The 19,662-nt window shown below is 38.0% G+C and overlaps 1 protein-coding gene across 9 annotated transcripts in view; it reads left to right on the top strand.

Moving 5' to 3' along the window:
* Positions 1–19,662, top strand: part of ZC3H18 (zinc finger CCCH-type containing 18) — an 82,873-nt gene that overhangs the window by 58,358 nt on the left and 4,853 nt on the right. For 7 of the 9 annotated variants that reach the window (XM_074201332.1, XM_074201326.1, XM_074201306.1 and 4 more), the window contains 6 exons: positions 1,923–2,024; positions 10,671–10,814; positions 11,745–11,897; positions 14,750–14,910; positions 16,220–16,419; positions 19,111–19,207. In XM_074201332.1, the coding sequence (XP_074057433.1) occupies positions 1,923–2,024; positions 10,671–10,814; positions 11,745–11,897; positions 14,750–14,910; positions 16,220–16,419; positions 19,111–19,207 (857 nt within the window). The remainder of the gene's footprint in view (positions 1–1,922; positions 2,025–10,670; positions 10,815–11,744; positions 11,898–14,749; positions 14,911–16,219; positions 16,420–19,110; positions 19,208–19,662) is intronic. The other 2 variants (XM_074201348.1, XM_074201356.1) reach the window with 1 other exon arrangement.

Raw genomic sequence — 19,662 nt, 5'->3', positions numbered from 1 at the left:
CAGAAAACTTAACTTATTCCCAGAGCTGAACCATGACACAAGTCATTCTCTTGACTTGGATTGTATTTCTTCTTAGCCATTTGTATCCTTCCAAATCTGATACAAAACTAACTTCCTATTCATTTATTCAGCAAATAGTTATTTAGGAGTACACACAGCAGTAGATATACAAGTATAAGAACCATAGAAGTCATCTGCTTCAAACCCCTTATTTACAGAGAAGGAAACTGGCCTAAAGATGGGAAGTGAACTGGGAGAGTGGGGTGGGGGGTAAGTGGCAATGATGGGATTTGAACTTGAGCCTTTGAACTCTTAAAAACCAGTGGTTTTCCCATTGAACCATATATTCCTGTCTCTATCTTGGGGACAGATCACATACACAAATAATTGTGGTGGAGAGTGATTTGAGTATGAAGGAGAGATCACATTGTCCCAGGGAGTAGATGGTCATTGAAAAGGTAGGAACTGGACTTGAGCCTTGAAAAAAGAGGAGAGACAAGATGAGTTTGGAAGAAATCAGGAAGCAGTGTGGGGCTATGGCAGAAAGTACTGATTTGAAATCTGATGACCTGAGTACAAATCCCTGTTCTGTCGCTTAAGACCTTTGAGATTTGGGGCAAATTATTTCCTTCTGTGAGCTTCTATTACTAATCTGTGAAATGACAGGCTTCAACTAAGATGAACTTGAAGCTCTTCTTGAACTCAAAATTGCTGATCAGCTGTGCATTGAAGCCAGGACTCAGAGGAATCCAAAAGGTCTAGAACAGGAGCAGGGAATGTCTGGCCCCGTGAGCCATGTACGGCTTATGAAATCATTTGGTCTGGCACTGCCAAGGCAACTGTAGGCAAGACTGGAAATTCAGGAAATCTAGAAGCTTTTGAGGGCTTAGTTAAAGGTTTGACCAAATTTAGTGAACTAATTTTTAAGTTGGCAATTTTGTATGACCCACAAATGATGTTATAAATATCCAAATGGCCCTTGGCAGAATAAAAGGTTCCCTGGTCTAGAATATAGAGAATATGTACATGGGTATTATGGATAAGACTGGGAAGAGAGGTTGTAGCTAAATGGTGCCCATTCTTAAAAGGACGAGTTTATCTTTTTTTTTAGTAAACAGTTTAGTACTATTGAATCTTTTTGAGGAGTGACATCAGAACAACACTTTAAATTTTCTTGGGCCAGTGCTGTGAGAAATGGAATGAAGAAGAGGACTGGCGGCATCAAAGACCACTTAGAATATTATTGCAGTAAATTAGACTAGAAAGAGACAAGGACCCAAACAAAGGGGTCAGAGGAAGGGAAGAATTCAGGAGATCTCTAAACTCAATCTGAAAGAGATAGTAATTTTAATCAAATCATGACTCTGCCATAGGACCTTCCACTTTTATTAACTTCACTCTTCTGTTCTGTATATATCTCTTCACTCTTTCCATATTCATTCCACTACTGATAGTAAATGCTTTTAGGTGTTTGTGTTATATTTTTTCCCAGATTCCCTCTCCAGATTATGAATAAATTTTAAACTCCAAAAGCACAGGATCCTCATCTTGACCCAACTATTTCTATTAACTGCTTCCAAAAAGCTCAGTATTTGCATTTCATTAAATATTATTAACCAGTTTTTAATCTTCATTATATTCTTTACATTTCTTCCACTATAAATTTAGGAAATATTAAAGAGAAAAAGCTGAAACTAAAGTACAGTGTGAGAGAAGATTCATGGAATTCTAACTACTACTAATAATAATTAGTATACTTCCTTAAGTCTAGCCTAAATGCTTCAGCAAAATGTTAACCCCTCATATGATCTTACATTCTGCAAGGCATGTAGCATGGTAACTATTTTAATACAGTTGTGCTATTTAATTGTATATATTTATACTTTGTTCCTGACAGTCATTCGATATTATTTACTTCCCAGGTCTCGGTCTTTTTCATCTTCCCCTTCTCCATCGCCAACACCATCCCCACACAAACCTTCTCTAAAAACTAAAGGAGAGACTGCCCCACCTACTGGAAAAGGGTGAGTTTGGAGGAATGGAAATGTGTCCTTAGTCAAGAAAGCTCTCAGAAGAATTGGCAGCTCTTTCTCCATTTTTCCAACTGGTTTTTTATTTTTTAATAATGTGGTTGAGATTATGAAGAAATTCATGAAGAATGCACATCTTATAAATTGACGCTCTGTTAAGGATTTTTGACTGATGGCAGAACATCATTTGACAAGATAAACAGGAAAGTAAATATAAAACGACCAATTTCTATAATAAACTGTCTTGTTTAAGTAGGTGTCTGTGTTCTAGTAAGGCAGGTAGATTGTGTGATAGATAAAAGCACTGGTCTTGGAGTCAGAAGTTCTGACAGGAGTTTGAATCCAGCTTCAGACCACTTAAAAGCTGTATGACCTTGGGCATTTTAACCCTGACTGCCTCTCATCCAGGGCCATCTCCAATTGTTCTGCTTCATATCTGGCCATTGGCCCCAGATGGTTCTGGAGGAGAAAGTGAGGCTCATGACTTAACAGAGCCTCCTTGCTCAAATCTAGCTCGTGTATTTGTCATGGCAGCACTTTCCTGATGGTCTTCTCTGAGAATGAAACACAAAAATCTAATAGATGAAAATAGGAAAATAAATCTTTTAAGGTTATGTGCCAGTTTATATAATTTAGTTGGCAAACAGGCTTTCTAAGCTGCAGCTTAGAGTCCTTCTAAAGATTAGTTAGTGATGAATTATCTTCTCCTAAAGGGTTGTTCTCAAGTGTTTTGTCTACTCTAAAATTGCCATAGGTATAGTAGTTGATGCTTCTGCTATGAAAAGTTTTTCAGTTCTCCTAAATGAAATAAAATCTTTTGGTGTCTTTTTTTTTTTTTTTTTTTTTTTTTTTTTTTTTTTTTTTTAGGTTTTTGTAAAGCAAATGGGGTTAAGTGGCTTGCCCAAGGCCACACAGCTAGGTAATTATTAAGTGTCTGAGACTGGATTTGAACCCAGGTACTCCTGATTCCAAGGCTGGTGCTTTATCCACTACGCCACCTAACCGCCCTGGTGTCATATTTCTTATAAAAATGTAGGACTGTGTATTTAAGATGAAGATAACTAGTATTTAAGGCCAATTAATGGGTTTTATTTTTTCTCATTGTGCCTCATGTTTTTCAATTTTACTACAAATGTGAAGAGGCAAGTTCCTTTATCCAAGAAAGACATCCTTGCCTAAAAACTATCATGTCTAGGACAATATCTTTTTCATGTTTTATTTTATACAGATTTAGATTGCTTTTAGCATTACTAGATTTTGGGAATTCTCAGATATTTTATTTACTCTGGGCAAATCACTTGAAGAAACTAAGACAAAGAAATATGAAATTAAAATGATCAAATTAACATGTCAGGTATGTATTATCATTAATTATGAACAGTTTGAGAGGATTGTGGTTTATGTGGATAGAAAGCCAGCCTTGAAACTAAGAAGACTAGACTCAAGTTGCATCTCCTGATAAATACTGTCTTACATGGTCTTGGGCAAGTTTTAATATTTCGGTAATTTTATTTAGCTGGAACTCATGTCCTTTGTGATCCTTTACCTTTTAAGACATTATAAGAAGTGGGTCAACAGATTTCCCAGACAGCCAGAGGGCTCTCTGAATCAAAAAAAAGATTGAGAACCCCTACTTCATTATACCAGAGGTGTCCATACTACCTGTCTCTATTTTCCTCTGCAAATGGGCATATTCTGTGCAGCTTAGAGGCTTAGATCAAGAGTCTTATGTGTGTTCTGGACCCCTCTAGTCCCCCCCAACAACACTATTAAATGCATAAAGTAGAAGGCACAGAATTTCTAAGGAAACCAAAACTATATATAATTAAGAAACCTTGCTCTTGAAAGAGTTGTCTACCTAGAGTGCCTCCATTTCCACAGTCCCTAGCAATCTGGTTCTTACCCCCAGTACTACCAAAACTTGTTTTCTTTTAGTTGCCACAATTCCTTTTGTTTTTAATTAATTAAGTTAAGACAATGGTGTTAAGTGACTGGGCCAAGGTCACACAACTAGGCAATGATTAAGTGTCTGAGGCTGGGTTTGAACTCAGGTCCTCCTGACTCCAGGGCTGGTGCTCTATCCACTGCACCACCTAACTGCCCCTGCCACAATTCTTATAATTTATTTTTATTTTTTTCTAACTTCTCACAAATGTACCTTTTCCTTTCATCTGACACTGCTCTCACCCTGCAATTCTATCTACCTTCTTCTCATCTAATTCTAGTGACTTCTTATTGTTTTAGGAACAAATACAAAATGCTTTTGTTTAATGTCCAAAGTTCTTCATCCTCTAGTCCCCTTCTCCCTTCTTTCCCCTGACTCTTTTTGACAGTGTCACTGGCCTCTAGATGTTCCTTAGACAAGACCCTCCACCTCCTGATGCTATGCATTCACTCTGAACAGTCTCCAGGTCTCCCATGTTCTTCCTCCTCATCTCCAGGACCAGCCAACAACTCAAATCCCCACTTCCACAGGAACCTTCCCAGACCCTTTTGGCCAAGACTTTCCTTCGATTCACTTTTTCTTTTTGATCCTCCTGGTATCTCTATTGCCTCTAGTCGTTGTTGTCTCCCCACCCCCAGATTAGGAACTCATGGAGGGCAGGGACCCCATTTTGTTTCTTTGTATATCCCCAGTGCTTATCAGGACCTGCCACTTAATCAGTGAATATTCTGACTGACTGGCCTCCTTTGGTTTCTGTGACACCTTATTCCTTTTGATTTTCCTCCTACCACAGTATTTATTTATGACTCATTTGTTGGCTCCTCATTCACGTCTTTAGACAGGTTGTCCTTGGTCTTCTCTCTACTCTTGATGGCCTCTTCTCTGTTCAGATGACTTCCAAGTCTGAAGTTTCATTCCCAGTTTACATTCTCTTTTATCTATCCCCTCTTTCCCACTTCTACAATCATCCTAGTACAGACCCTCTTTTTTTTGCCTAGATTATTTTAACAACCTTCTAAAATGGTTTTCATGTCCCTAGGCTATCCTTTTTCTAATGCATTCTTTATACTAGAGTAATTTTCATAATTTAGCACTCAGATACAGTATTCTTGCTTGGATGTTATTACTAATTCCATTTCACACTAGGAAAAAAGTGAAAACTTCTAAGCATTCAAAGCCCTGGATAGTCTAGTATAACCTACTTTTCTTGCCTTTTCTGCTAATATTCCTACAAGTCCAGTTATACCACCTAACTACTCTTTCTCCATCATTATCTTTCCCTTCAAGGTTTGACTTAGATACCACCTCCCTCATGAAGCCTTTCTCTACAGTATTGCTTATACCTTCACTTATACCATCGCCACATTGATCCTAGACAGTCTTAGTGCATTGAAATACTCTTGTAACCTATTGCCACAAATAGACCTTTTCCTCTACCATAAACATTCAGTAATCTCTCTTCAAATTAAGTTCGTGCTATCTGAAAATATCACCCAATTCAGACAAACATTGTCCCTCTTTTCTTAAGTTCAGTACCTGGCTCACAGTATTGCATAAATACCAGCCTGGAGTCATTCTCCTTCCTTTCTCAAAGACTTCTCTGTATTCTCCATCCCAACTTGATAGAGAATTTCTTTCAAATATCTTGAACTCTCAGTTCCTTAATCTCCTGAACTCTCATAACCCACTTTACCACTTACTTTGGTCACAAATTATTGATCATGAAGACAAGAACAAAGTTCCTGCTCTTGAGTTCTTTGTTACCCTTGTCCTCTATATGTCTGTACCTTGCCATTCAGCAACCCATGATGCCACTTCTGCTTCTCTTCACCTGCTGCTGAATAGAGCAAAAGGAAGTTTTTCAACTGAATTAACTGGGTCCATTACATTTTTGTTATCTAATCTCAACAGAGTCCTTAATGTTGCAATACAGTCTTTTTACTCCTCCATTTTTCTCCTCAAACTTCCAATATCAACTGTTCTCTGCACCCAAATAGAGATCATTTCCATGAGTTTCCTCTTTCCCCCTTCTCTGCATCTCAAAACCCTTTCATCTCCTTTTCTCTCCTTTATTCCCATCTCTAAAGAATTGTCCCTTCTCACCAATGTCAGATACTCCATCTGTACCTTTGATTCCGTTCCCTTCCTATTTTATCATATTGCCTTCACAAACATCCCCTTGTCCTTGTTTACTGATTTCTTCCCTGTTGCTTACAAATATATCCAGGTCTCTCCTAGACTTAAAAATTATTCGTTTGATCTTATTTTTTCAAGTTATCATACTATTTTCCTGTCATATCCTAGAGAAAACTGTTCTTATTGTCTTCATTTCTTTGCTTCTCATTCACTTCTCAGTAGTTTGCAATCTGGATTTCAAACTCACAATTCTATTGTTAACTGTTCTGTCCAACAGAAATTTCTTAATTTCCAAATTTGATGACCTTTTCTCAGTTCATCCTTCTTTACATTGCTTTATTTGTTGACATTACTGACTACTCTCTCCTCCTGTTACTCTTGGTTCTATTTCAGTCTTTCTGACCACTTTTTTAGTATCATCTTCTAAATTGTATCCTTTATCTATGGGCATACCCCAAAGTTCTGTCCTGGACCTTGTTTTTCAAACTCTTATTTGTTGTTGATCCCATCAACTCCTGTGCAGATCACTTCCAGAAGTCTATATCAAATTCTAGTGTCTCTCTGAGCTCTGGTCCTAAATTACCACCTACTTGTTGGACTTTTCAAACCAGATGTCCATTAGACATCTGAAAATAGCTCATTCCCATCCCCTAACCTCCCCAATCACCTTTCTTCCAACTTGCCCTGTTTTCATTTTGATGTCCACCATCCTTTCAGGCATCCAGATCTGCAACTTAGAATCATGCTCCATTCTTCATTCTCCTTCACTACACATCCAATTAATAAACAAGTCTTGTCATTGTTACCTCACAACATCTCTCATATCTGTTATCTCTACTTAATCAGCCACATTAGTCAGCCTGACTAGTTCAAGTCTTCATCTTGCATCTTGCCTTTTAATTTCTCAGGGTTCTCCCTTCGCTAATCTATCTTGCATGCAGCTTCCACAATTCCTAAAACACAGCTCTAACCATATCACTCACTTATTTTGTAAGTATCATTGGTTTCTCATTGACTCCAGGTGGAAATAACCAGTTTGGCACCTAAAACTTTTCACAACCTGCTTCTGATTTACTTATCCAGTCTTATTACAAATGATTTCTCTTCACACAATCTTCAGTCCAACCAAATTGATTTTCCCGTTTTTCACATATAAAACTGCATTTCCATTCTTTGTACTTAATGTAGCCCAGCCTCAATCCCAAAGTATTCTCCATCTTCACTTCTACTCCTTAAAATTCTTAGTTTGAGACATATACCTGCCAAACACTCTTTTGTAACTACAAATAAATACAAATCTAAATAACTGAAGAAACAGTAATTGCTCATGAGTATCTAATCTGAGCCAGTGTAATAAAAATTATACTTCATAAATTGAACTTTTTATTCAATGCCATATCAGTCAAACTACTTAAGGATTACTTTACAGAGTTAGAAAAAACATAGCAAAATTCATTTAGAGGAATCAGTGGTCAAGAAAGCCAATGGAATCAATGTAAAAAAAGGAAAAGAAAAAATGCTTAGAATCTCAGATTTCATACTATACTACAAAGCTGTAAACATCAAAAGAATTTTATCCTGGGAAAGAAATATTGATCAGATTAGGTAAATATGCCAAACAAACAAGCATAGTAACATAATGCTTGATAAACTCATAAGATCTTATCTTGGGGGGGGGCAAGAACTCACTGACAAAAAACTGTTGAGAAAATCAGAAAACGTTATGGTAGAAACTAGATAAAAACCAATTATCTCACACCAAATAAATGGTTTGCACACACACATACACACACACACACACACACACACACACACACACACACACAGCAGCTAAAATTTAAAGAGAAGCAAGAAATGAGGTAGGGCAGAATCTTTGCAATAGATTTCTCTGGTGGCCTCCTTTCTAGATGAACTGAGTCAAATTAGATCCATACCCTAATTAATAAATTATTTTTAAGCTATCAATAGCCATATGAAAGAAGGATAAATTAAAGCAACTCTAAAGTAGTTGTTCACACCCATGGCAAAAGCGGCAATAAAGGAAAATGTAAAATGCAAAAGGGGCTATTGAAATACAGATATTTGAATCCATTTTTGATAGAGTTGTGAAATCCAGTCATTATGAAAAGAAATGTGTAAATAAGCCCCCAAAGCAATTAAACTGTGCATACCCTTTTTTACTTAGCAGAAACATTACCAGGTTGTTTTTTTACCTCTTAAGAGATCAAAAAAAGAAAAAAGAGGAAAAGGACTCATTTGTGCAAATTAAAATAGCTTTTTTCCTGGTAGCAAAATTGGAAACCGAGAGGATACCCATCCATTACAGAATGGCTGAACAAGTTATATGAATTTGATAGAATATTCTGTTGTAGAATACTTTGTTGTAAGAAATGATAAAGGAGGTAATTTCAGTGAAACCTGGGAAAATTTATGTGAACCATTGCAAAGTGAAGTGAGTTAGGAGGGCAGTTGATTCAAGAGCAATAATATTGAAAAGCCATGATTTTTGAAAGACTTTGGAACCTGATCAGTTCAGGAGCTAACCACAATTCCAGGGGTCTCCCAATGACACCTTCGGATAGAGGTGGTGGACTCTGTATACAGATGATAGCCTATCACTGACCAGGTGACCAGGATTCATGCTTTTGTTTGCTTGACTAGGCATATTTGTCAAGGACTTCTTGCTTTCTCACTAGGTGAGAGAGGGTGAGGGAAAAAATCAGGAACTGACAGTGAAATAAAATTGAATTTTAGAAATCTAGTGCTATCTTTCATGTGAAAATTTTTTGGTTGCCACTTTTCCTTTGCTACAACTCCTTGTGATTTCTACCCCAAAATTACCTTGTATTGATTTTGTAATATGTCATATACTTTTTTTACATGTTCATGCATATACATAAGTAGATGGATGTAATAGAATATGTATTGATCCCAATGACATGCAGGCTTCTTAAGGAGCAGAGATGACTTGATATCTGTCTTTAGTTCCCCTTTCCCTGGCATAGCATCCATAGAAGAACCTGAGAGAAAGTTTCAATGTATACCAAGCAAGTTTGAATACCACTCTGTGAACAGAAATAGTACATCCTTACTGAGTGTGTGCTGGGGAGCCTGTGCAGATACTTCAAGGCTGTTGGGGTCAGCACCCATGTAGTTCTTGTTTTTACATTGCTTTTGATTATATTAGAATCATTTGTGTATATTATTCTTCTAATTCTCCTTATTTCACTCTACATTATTTCACTCTCTGTTCATACCTAATGTTTGCCATATTTCTCTAAATTTCTTAGATCCTTCATTTCTATTTTAGGTGTTTTCATGAAAATAGAGGTCTTCTAGTGAGGAAATCCCCCCCCCCCCCCCCATTCAGGTCAGCCACTGTTCTGCCACTGCTCTGCTCCTTAACGATCATCAGTCTAGAGCTGGGTAGCCCTCACAGTCCTAGCCTCATTTTGCAGATGAGCTACTAAAGTCTAAAAAATCACAGAAGAGTAGCAAGTCTTTTTGACTGCAAATTTAGAACACTTTACATGTATTGTGCTGACTCTTCAAAGTAGATGTATGGAATACTACTGAGTTGGGTGTGGGGCTCACCCAGTCTCAGAGCTCTAGGAAACCCAGGTCTTCCTGGCTGTCCATTAGAACACACTGCTTCATAAATGATGCTGAATCTAGTATAGTACCTATTGAAACTTTATTTCCATCTTTCATCTCCTGGAGATTTATGCCAGCAAGTGGAATTACTTTATCAGTATAAGACAGCTTGATCATTTTTTTTCATATAATTACTTTAATGTTTCCAAAGTGTCTGAAATTTGTACTTCTACCAAACTCTGTGTAAGCGCTATTTTGATTTTTGAGAGGCAGCACGGTGGAATAGAAAAGACTCTAGTCCAGGAGTCAGAACTGGATTCTAACTTCAACTGTGACACTGGCCAGCTTTCTTTATGACCTTTGGCAAGCTAGGAAACTCCTTTCTGTACCTCAAGTCAGCTGTAGAATTAAGACAAGGGTAACTTTAAGCTCTCTTTCAGCCCGAGCCTTCCCTGGTCCTCTCCTAGCATGCTTTTGTGAAATTATTTAAACTATTTTAATAAACACATCATGTTGGAGCATTTAAGAAATAATGTTGCTCACTTGACTTTTTAATTACTCATAGCTTTATGTTCCTAAAATAGTTTTATTCTTCCCTCCTCAAATAAAGAGATGATTTTTTTTTTTTGCAAGGCAATGGGCTTAAGTGGCTTGCCCAAGGCCACACAGCTAGGTAATTATTAAGTGTCTGAGACGGGATTTGAACCCAGGTACTCCTGACTCCAGGGCCAGTGCTCTATCCACTGCGCCACCTAGCCACCCTTAAATATTTTCAAAGTAATAGGAAAGTTTATTGCAACACTGTGTCACTGGTATATAAGTTGCATTTAAATACAACAGTTAAACTTTTGGATTGTTGTGTTTTTTTTCTTACCTAATTCTGGGTCTGACTATTTAGACATTTTGTTCAGAAAGTAAAAGCTCTTCTATAGTGACAATACCCATATTTGAATTCTATCTCTTAGAGAGAAGAATCTGAAAAAGCCAGCACCACCTCCAGCCCCACCACAATCCACCAAAACCATTACACCTGCACCAGAGCCAACCAAACCAGGAGATAACAGAGAAGCAAGAAGGAAGGACCGCCAAACAAGAACCCCACCCAGAAGGTGAGATCATTGTGCTTTCTTTGTGGTCACTAAGATTTCTGAAAGGTATAAATGAACAGTTCCAAAGTGAACTCTGACATAAATTAGGAGCTGGTAAACTCAAGACTAAAAGCAGAGTGATAGAGAAGAAATAGAAAGTAGAGTTCCTGAACAAGTATATCTAGTCTTCCCTTGAGCAAATATGATTTGATAAACTGGTGATTGATTATATGTAGTAGTTACCCACTGAATTTAGAAGCAAGAGGCCTGGGATTTAATTCCTACTTCACCAACAGGTTAGCTTTGTGACCTTGGTCGAGTTCTTAATTTCTCTGAACCTCAGTGTCTTTCTATTAAATGATGAAAACTACTTTGCCTTTATCACAGAATGGTTGTAGAGAGTAAATGAAATAATGTATATAAAAATACTTTAAAAACTAAAATTTATAGGAATATGAACTTTATCACCATTTTTATTGTTGCCATTTATCATCACTATTATTTAGAGCATGGTGCTGATGCTGCCAAGGTTTTAGTCTCTAGTCAGGCTATGTCATCTTACTTTTTACTACAGAAAATAGTGTCCTATGTTCACAGGTTCAACATGTGGAATTGAACATGTAGGAACCAGTAGGGTCTCTTTCCATCTCTGTTTCATTCCTTGGAAACAAGTTTAATGTGGTGATAGACCATGTGATAATGGTCAGCATCTCTTTAGAATTGTCATGAGCTATCATTGAGGTTTCCTTTTATTTTTTTTTCCATAAAGAAAATGGAGTTCTAATGAACCCTCAGCTTAACATGCAAAAAAGTTTATTTTGTCTGAACCCAAGGTTGGAAGTGTTTGTGTCTGATAAATTAGTAGCCCCATCACAGTGGAAGGAAGTTGGCCTTGTCCTCGTTCTCAATCCATTGACATTTATTCTAACAACATGTCCGATTGTGTTGCAGGCGGACCATCAGCGGCAGCATCAGCGGCAGTGCCAGTAGCTATAGCGGATCTAGTTCCCGATCCAGGTCATTGTCAAGATCTCTCTCTAGGTCCCATTCCCGATCAACTTCTGCCTCTATTTCTCCCTCCCCATCAGGGTCCAGGAAGTCCCGGTAAGAAGTTAAGCCAAGTGTTAGCTTCCTTCTCCCTGAGGTATTCTGGGACCAATTACTAGTAAATCCTGTAAGTTTGAAATTTATCCTAGGGGGGAGTTGGAAGACTACCACACTGTTAGAGAATGGCTCTAAAATTCAGTCTTAATGTTTAAAAAGAAAATTCATAGACATTCTACTCATTCTGGAGATGATTAATATTTTAATATTCTAAGTGAATATATATATATATATATATATATATATAGCACAGGAAGGAATTTTGTATTTATGAAGTAAAAGTAGAAAATTTAGACTGATAGTTGATGTTCTGTACTTCTCCCTGAAATACTTGGGTTTAATTGCCAGATCTGATCTCATGCTCTCCATTATAAGAGAAAACCAGTAGAGTTAATATCTTCTCTATATTCTATACAAGTAGAAAGAAGAGTAGAGGCAGGCCATCTGAAACCACACTATTGAGTTCCAGAAAGTTTGTTTTCAAGTCTCTCCAGGCAGAAATTTGATAGTTTGTAATGTGAGACCTTGAGAATTAGCTAGAATCTTTAAGGAAACTCTTCATTGAAAATTGAAGAGACACTTGAAAGAGAAGAAAGATAATTGAAAGAAGTTTAATACCTTTTGTAGGGGTCACTGGGGGAAAAGATCAAACCACAATGGGTATTAGTGACTTGATGATGAGTAAAATAAAAATATTTCTTAATATACCAGGCAGTAGGATGGCTTAGGGTTTCTTAGCTAAACTTCTTTATTGGCCTAGGCATATAGCCTTTCTTTTTTAAATGTTGTTCTTTCCCTTTCCCCAAACCCATTTATTGATGTTCTTAGGAAATCCAGGTAGGTATTTTCCCTGGAAAGATATAAAACCCCACTACCACTTTTAAAAGCTTCTGAGTTTGTTGTAATAGTTTAATATTTCTTTGAAATACCCTTTTTTGCCTTTCAAATACATGTTTTTTGGATTTGATTCTCATCTCATGGAATTTTTGCTGAGAGGGACTTGAAAAATTGTCTATCCAACTCATTTCACAGATGACAAAAGTGGGGATCAAAGAAAGGGAAGTAACTTGACTTGGAAATTATTTTTGTACTAGAGGAGAAACTAAGGACTATCCAAAGTAAGCTTTCCCAAAGTTGATAGGAGCTCAGTTCTGACCTCAGATAGACTTTTTTAAATGAAATGTCCCTGATCTAGCTTTTCATTTTTCTATAGGTTAGTCATTTTTCCTTGTTTTGCAAATTTCAGTTTACCAGAGCTGGGTTTCTTTTATTCAGAATTAATAGGCAGTACATAACCAACACACTAGGTTTTGGTCTTGTCCTTCTTTTAACTGGAGAGGGAATCCTTTTAGTCAAGTGACAAAAGGTTCTGTTTTTGAATTTCATAGTTTTGATCACACACATCTCTTAGAAAATTACAGTAGGAGATAATGTTATTTATTAGTCATTTGAATAGTAGACACTTAAACAAATGTTTATAACTTAAAATAAATAAACATTTATTAAGACTTGGCTATGTTATAGGCACAGTGCTAATTGCTAGGATACCAAAAAGTGATAAAAGACCCTGCTGTTAAGGAGCTCACTATCTAATGAAGAAAACTTAAAGATCACTATGTACAAATATTATAAATTGAAAATAATCAACAAAAGGAAGATAGTAGAAATAAGGGGGATTGGGAAAGGCTTCCTTCTAGAAGGAGGGGTTGGGGTTGGGACTTAAAGGAAGCCAAGGTAGTCAGGAAGAGGAGATGAAAAGAGAGACAATTAGTGAAAATGTCCAAGTCTGGAGATGGAAGGTTTTGTTTTGAATAGCAAGGAGACCAGTGTCCCTGGCTCACAAAGTTGGGAGCAGATTGCTTAGGGTGTAAGAATACTAGATGGGGATGGAGAGAAATTATGATAGACATTGAATGCCAAATGGAGAACTATATGTTTAAAGGTAGAAATAATGGGGAGCCACTGGAGTATATTTAATAGTGCAGTGAGATAGGTCAGACAGATCCCTTTGACAGCTGAGTGTAGGATGAACTGGAATGAGGAGTAATTTGAGGCAGAGATAATCCAGCATGAGGTGATGAGGGTCTATTCCAAGATGGTGGCAGTGTGGGGTGGGGGAAGAGATATTTCAAGTAAAATAGACAGATCTTAGCAACAGATTAGATTGGGGTTGGGAGGTGGGGAGTGAGAGTGAGGAGTTAGCACTCAGTTAGTACCCTGAGTTGTATAATAGGGAAACCTGAGTCCAGTTTGGGACATGATAGGCTTAAGATGTCTATCCATGATCAATTTGAAATGAGTAGGTGGATATTGGCAGAAAGCTGAGGGCTAGATGAATAGATGAAAGAATCTTCAGCTAGAGTTGATAATTAAATCCATCAGAACTGCTAAGATCATCAGGTGAAGTAACTATAGATGAGAAGAAAAGAGAACCAGGTCAGAACCCTGTAGGACCTGTGATTAGAGATGTGATCTGAAGGAGGATCCAGCCAACAGACTGAGGAATGAGTGATCATTCAGAGAGGTAGGAGAACAAGGAGAGAATGATGTCCTAAAAACCTAGAGAGAAAAAGAGTATTGAGGAGAGATGGATCAACAGACTCAGAGGCTACAGAGAGTAAAGAAGAGAGGGAAGGATGAGGGCAACAGACTCCTGTTGTAGATGACCTCTTGAGAGCTTCAGCCACAGCAGGGAGGAGTACAGCACAACAGCTAGCAGGAGTAGGGAAGCAGTCAGTCTCCACCTCTGCAAAATACCCCCACCCCACCCCACCCCGCTTTCCCTCTCTTACCTCACTGTCCTACAATCCAGTGTCCCTTTGGTGGTGCATGGATTTCTATATATGTTTCAGGTCCCTGAGCGTGAGTAGCGTCTCCTCGGTCTCCAGTGCCACCTCCAGTAGCAGTTCTGTCCGCAGTGCCGATTCAGAAGACATGTACGCTGATCTGGCCAGTCCCGTTTCCTCAGCCAGTTCCCGGTCTCCCACCCCCGCCCAGCCCAAGAAAGAAAAAGGTAAAGCATCAGAATCTCGTGTGCTGATTGATCTTCTGAGAGGACTAGACAACCCTAGATAGTGTGCATGACTCAGATTCGTATATTGAGGAAGGGGTCTAGTATGGCATAATTGTAATAGAGAAACAAAAAGCTTCAGTAAGGCTTAAATTTAAAGAAAGAAAAGAAAGACTGTACTTAGAACAATTTGGTGGTGACATAGGCTCATGAGAAGTAAATACCCCAAAATTAAGACTAGCAGTATAAAATTTCCCCTCAAAACAATGAGTCTTTGCACTGTAGACATCTCTCTTTGCCTTTGGCTATAAAAATGAAAAACCATATGGACATTTCATCCTTGTCCTAAGTGAGTCTCTCCTTTCCCAGTTTCATTCTGAAAGTCTGAAATAGAAAACTCCTCAAAATATCTATTGCCTATTTGGAGGGAGGGAAGGTCAGTGAGGGAAGACAGTCTCTTGGCCAGAATGGAATCTTCTCTCTATTAATTCATAGTGCTATGTATGTATTTCACATAGATTTTTTTTTTTTTTTTTTTTTTTTTTTGCTTTTTGAAAGGCAATGGGGTTAAGTGACTTGCCCGAGGTCACACAGCTAGTTAATTATTAAGTGTCTGAGGTCAGATTTGAACTTGGGTCCTCCTGACTCCAGGGCCAGTGCTCTATCCACTGTGCCACCTAGCTGCCCCCAGTATAAATTTTTATATACTATGCATTGGATGTATTTCTTTGTGGTCTCTTTGTAAACCCATCTACTAGACAGTAAGCTCCTTGAAGGCAGAGAACTGCCTCTCCCAGAATAGCTCACTGCACTGGCAGTAAGGAAGCTGAATGCGTTTAGAAGATTTGTTTCAGAGTTTTTGGACCAGACCTGTGATTTCAGAGATGCAGGGAACACTTTTGAGGAAATTACTGTTATTGATGCACACCAAGCATGCAGGCCTCAAGAAAATTGTTTTAAGTGACTTGTCCAAGGTCATTTGGATTTGTTATATAAGTTACCTCTTAGTTATAATTATAACCACATGTTCATCTTTGTAGTCTAACTGCTCTTTCCCCCCATCTCCCCCTAACTCTAGTGCCTACATCAGTCTGCCCATAGTAGACATTTTCTAGTCATGGTCTACTTGCCACTTCCACTCCTATTCAGAAACCATTTAGCACCTAGAGAAAGATTACTATTTGCCTATTCACATTGTTAATCTACATTCACATAGTATATGTTTCCTGCTATTAATTACATTACCCCAAAAATAACCCAAAAGAAAAAATTACTACAAATGATTTGACTGTGAGGATTTATCATTTAACAGGAAAATCTAAAAAAGAAGACAGTGTTAAAGAAGAGAAGCGGAAAAGGGAGGCACCCACACAGCCCCCTAAATCCACAAAACCTACAGCCAGTAGTAAATCATCCCAGCAACCACCAGCTCCCCAACAAGTGCTCCCACCACAACCTCAGCAAGGAGGGTTCAGCGCTCACAAAGAAATCAAACTGACATTATTAAATAAGGTAAGATCTGTAGAGCAAGGGCTTTAGGTCAGCTAATTCAGCTATTGGTGATCTGCTAATAGGAAAAAGGAAGAAGAGGAATTTCAGCAATAGGAAACTTCACTACTAAGCCCAACTGAGGGAGAGTCATAGTCTGCTCGCTAGGAGGGAGAATAGAAACCCAGCAAGGTCATAAGAAATGACTTCCAGGCCTGTGGCCTGGGGATTAAGTGGGTTGAGTACTGCTGACACTTGCCAAGAATCTACAGTTTTGTTTTCTGACATTTTTGAAAATTGGAGAATATATCGAGAGGATGACTTTATGTTGATAATGAGACTTGGCCAGGGACTTTGCAGCTCAGTATACTGGCTGCAGGGGGAAAGTGTGAAATGGAAGAATAAATAAATGCTCTTTGAAAACAGCTGTGAATGTGACTATCCCACCACATTGACTATTAGGAAGACTCAAGCTCCCTAAAAGTCAATGAAATGCATTGTAAGGAAGCTTGGAGCCTCTTCTCAAGGTTAAGTTTCCAACATAGCTATCCCTAGAGCCACTCCTCCTACTTCTGAGCTTCACTACTCATCCAGTGTCTGATTTTGAAAGATGTATATCCGAATTCCACCTTTGACCTAGACTGACTGAGTGACCCTTGGGGACTTGGGATGATTTTGATAGGTTTTCATTTTGTGAAAGTAAAGGTGACATATATCACTTTGGACCAGATGAAGCTGGTTTTTGTCATCTTTCCTACTTAGTTCTCTGTACTGGGTCTTAAATGTCATGCCATATCCACATTTCATAACTCTCTTTGATTGTTTTTAATTCTGTGATTTTTAAAGCCTAAAAGTGTGCAAACAGTGTAACTTTTAATAAAAGCACACACCTAAAAGATATTAGAGATAGCGGCAGCTGCTTATGTGATCTTCAGGCAGATCTCCCATTGATCTTCAAGCTGCGATGAAACAGTACCAGTCACCCTGAAGCTCAAAGCAAAGTGAGTCCGAAAGTGAAAAACACCAAGAACTGAAACTGTTGATTCACAAAAAGCCTCTGCAAACAGGCAAAGGAGGGACCTGGCAGATGGAAGGGTTTTTACGGATTCCTCTGTTGTTTAGTATAGGCTTCCTGAAGTTGGAGGAACAAACAGCAAGAATAATTTTAAAACTGCTAACTGTTCCTGTGGAGAAAAGCCTCTTGTCACTGGCAAAACATCATAAAAATGTAGAGTTCTCAGGAATGAGAAAATGTAGACTTTACTAAAAAAAAAAAAAAAAACACTCACTTTTTCATTCAAGGCTTTGCCAAAACAATTGTCAGAAAAAGTCCAGGTGAGTAAGATTGTGGCAGCTTCATCAGACTATAAAACATCCACTCCAAAACATGTTTGAGACTTTGGTCTTTTTATCTTCAGTGGATTTGGAAGTCATCTCCTCATTGGGAGAATGATGGTACCTGAAGTAGCAGATTATTATAGAAATTCCCAAATGGAATTGGAATATACTGAACATGACCTTGCACTATATCCCACTTCACAAAGGGTTAATACAGATATCCAAGAAAGAGATAAAACATGCTTCAGTGCCCTAAAATCTTACTTTATTTAAACTCCATTGAAAATTTGTGGCTTATAATCAAAAAGCTAGACTTGGGAAAAATGAACTGTTTATCAGAAGTATGCATAATATCTAGTGTAATAAAAACATTTTTTTGGTGGAGAATTAAAACATATACATCAAAATTTTGTAGATTCAATGCTGTTTCACTTAAAACAATGAATTACTGCAAAAAGAGAGCCTAATATATTGAGATTTTTAAAGATATAAAAATTTTAAAGGTTCTATATTTCAAATTTTAATTAATTTGTTCACCATCACATAATGTTTGTTTGTCCTTCATTCTTTGTTTTTTTGCAAGGCAATGGGATTAAGTGACTTGCCTAAGGTCACACAGCTAGGTAATTATTAAGTGTCTGGGCCAGATTTGAACTCAGATACTCCTGACTCCAGGGCTGTCGCTCTATCCACTGCACCATTTAGCTGCCCCTTGTCCTTCATTCTTTACAACAACCACGACATCAGGGAGCTGATACTATGAGAAGCACATGAATTGGATTTCAGTGAAGGGGGGACTGTGCTAAGTCATAAGTCTTACTTTCTTCTCCAGAGCCATCAGGGTCCAGTGGCCAGATATAAATCAGGATGCCTGGAGACGGCCCTAGATTTGAGGCAGTCAGGATTAAGTGACTTGCCCATGGTCACACAGCTACTAAGTATCAGAGGCTGGATTTGAATTCCTGTCCTCCTGATTCCAAGGCCAGTGTTCTATCCACTGTGCCATAGTTGCTAAATTGGGATGAGTGGAGCAAGCTTCCTCATTTTGAATTCCCTTCATCAGTGAAATCACAGGTGCAACCCAAAGCCAAACACTCTAGACCACACTTTGAAATTCATTTATGTTTTTCATGCATCAGTAATTTGTGAACTATATGAATAACTTTATGTTCAAGAGGGCCCTCTTGAAATTGGGAATGTTTTCTGTGTGTCTAAAGAGAGGGGAACAAAGCCCACGGATGTTTACTAATTGAGTCAATTGGAGACAAGACAGTGGCCATGCTGGGAAGGATTGCCTTGAATGGAAGGCAGCTTCATTACTTGATACTGCTGTTTCTTTCTCTGCAGTCTTTGGCTTTATTTCCTTTCTCATTTTAGGCAGCTGATAAAGGAAGCAGGAAGAGATATGAACCGTCAGACAAGGACAGACAAACTTCTCCTCCAGCAAAACGACCTAACCTATCTCCTGAAAGAGGTAAGAAATTACCACATTGTCATTTTACTATTGAGGAGAGAATTTCTTTTCTGGAAACAATTGTCTAGTTTTGACACAACCTTGACTTTTTCAATCACTAAGAACCAGGTTTATAATAAAGCTCAAAAATGTGCTGCCTCACAGTCCTGTAGGCAAGCTATTTATAGGTGTAACAATTGGAATAGCTACTACATTTAGTTGCACGCATTAGCTTTCATATCAAAGATTTGTCATAATTTATCTCCTTTTAATCTGACTTTTTAAGGAAGCATTCTACAGTCTCTACCCTTTGATCTACCAAAAGTGGGCAACATTTTGTCTGTTTAAGCTGCAGCAATACTTGGCCAAAATATGGTTAGTGGAGGTATGATAGCAGTTAAAAGTAGAAAAAATTTTTACAAATATGGATGTTGAGAACTATCTTTATATGTAATTGGAAATAAAAATACTTTTAA

This window comes from Macrotis lagotis, chromosome 1 (genome assembly GCF_037893015.1).
Source record: "Macrotis lagotis isolate mMagLag1 chromosome 1, bilby.v1.9.chrom.fasta, whole genome shotgun sequence".
Classification (NCBI taxonomy): Eukaryota; Metazoa; Chordata; class Mammalia; order Peramelemorphia; family Peramelidae; genus Macrotis; species Macrotis lagotis.
This window is presented reverse-complemented; position numbering and strand designations above follow the sequence as displayed.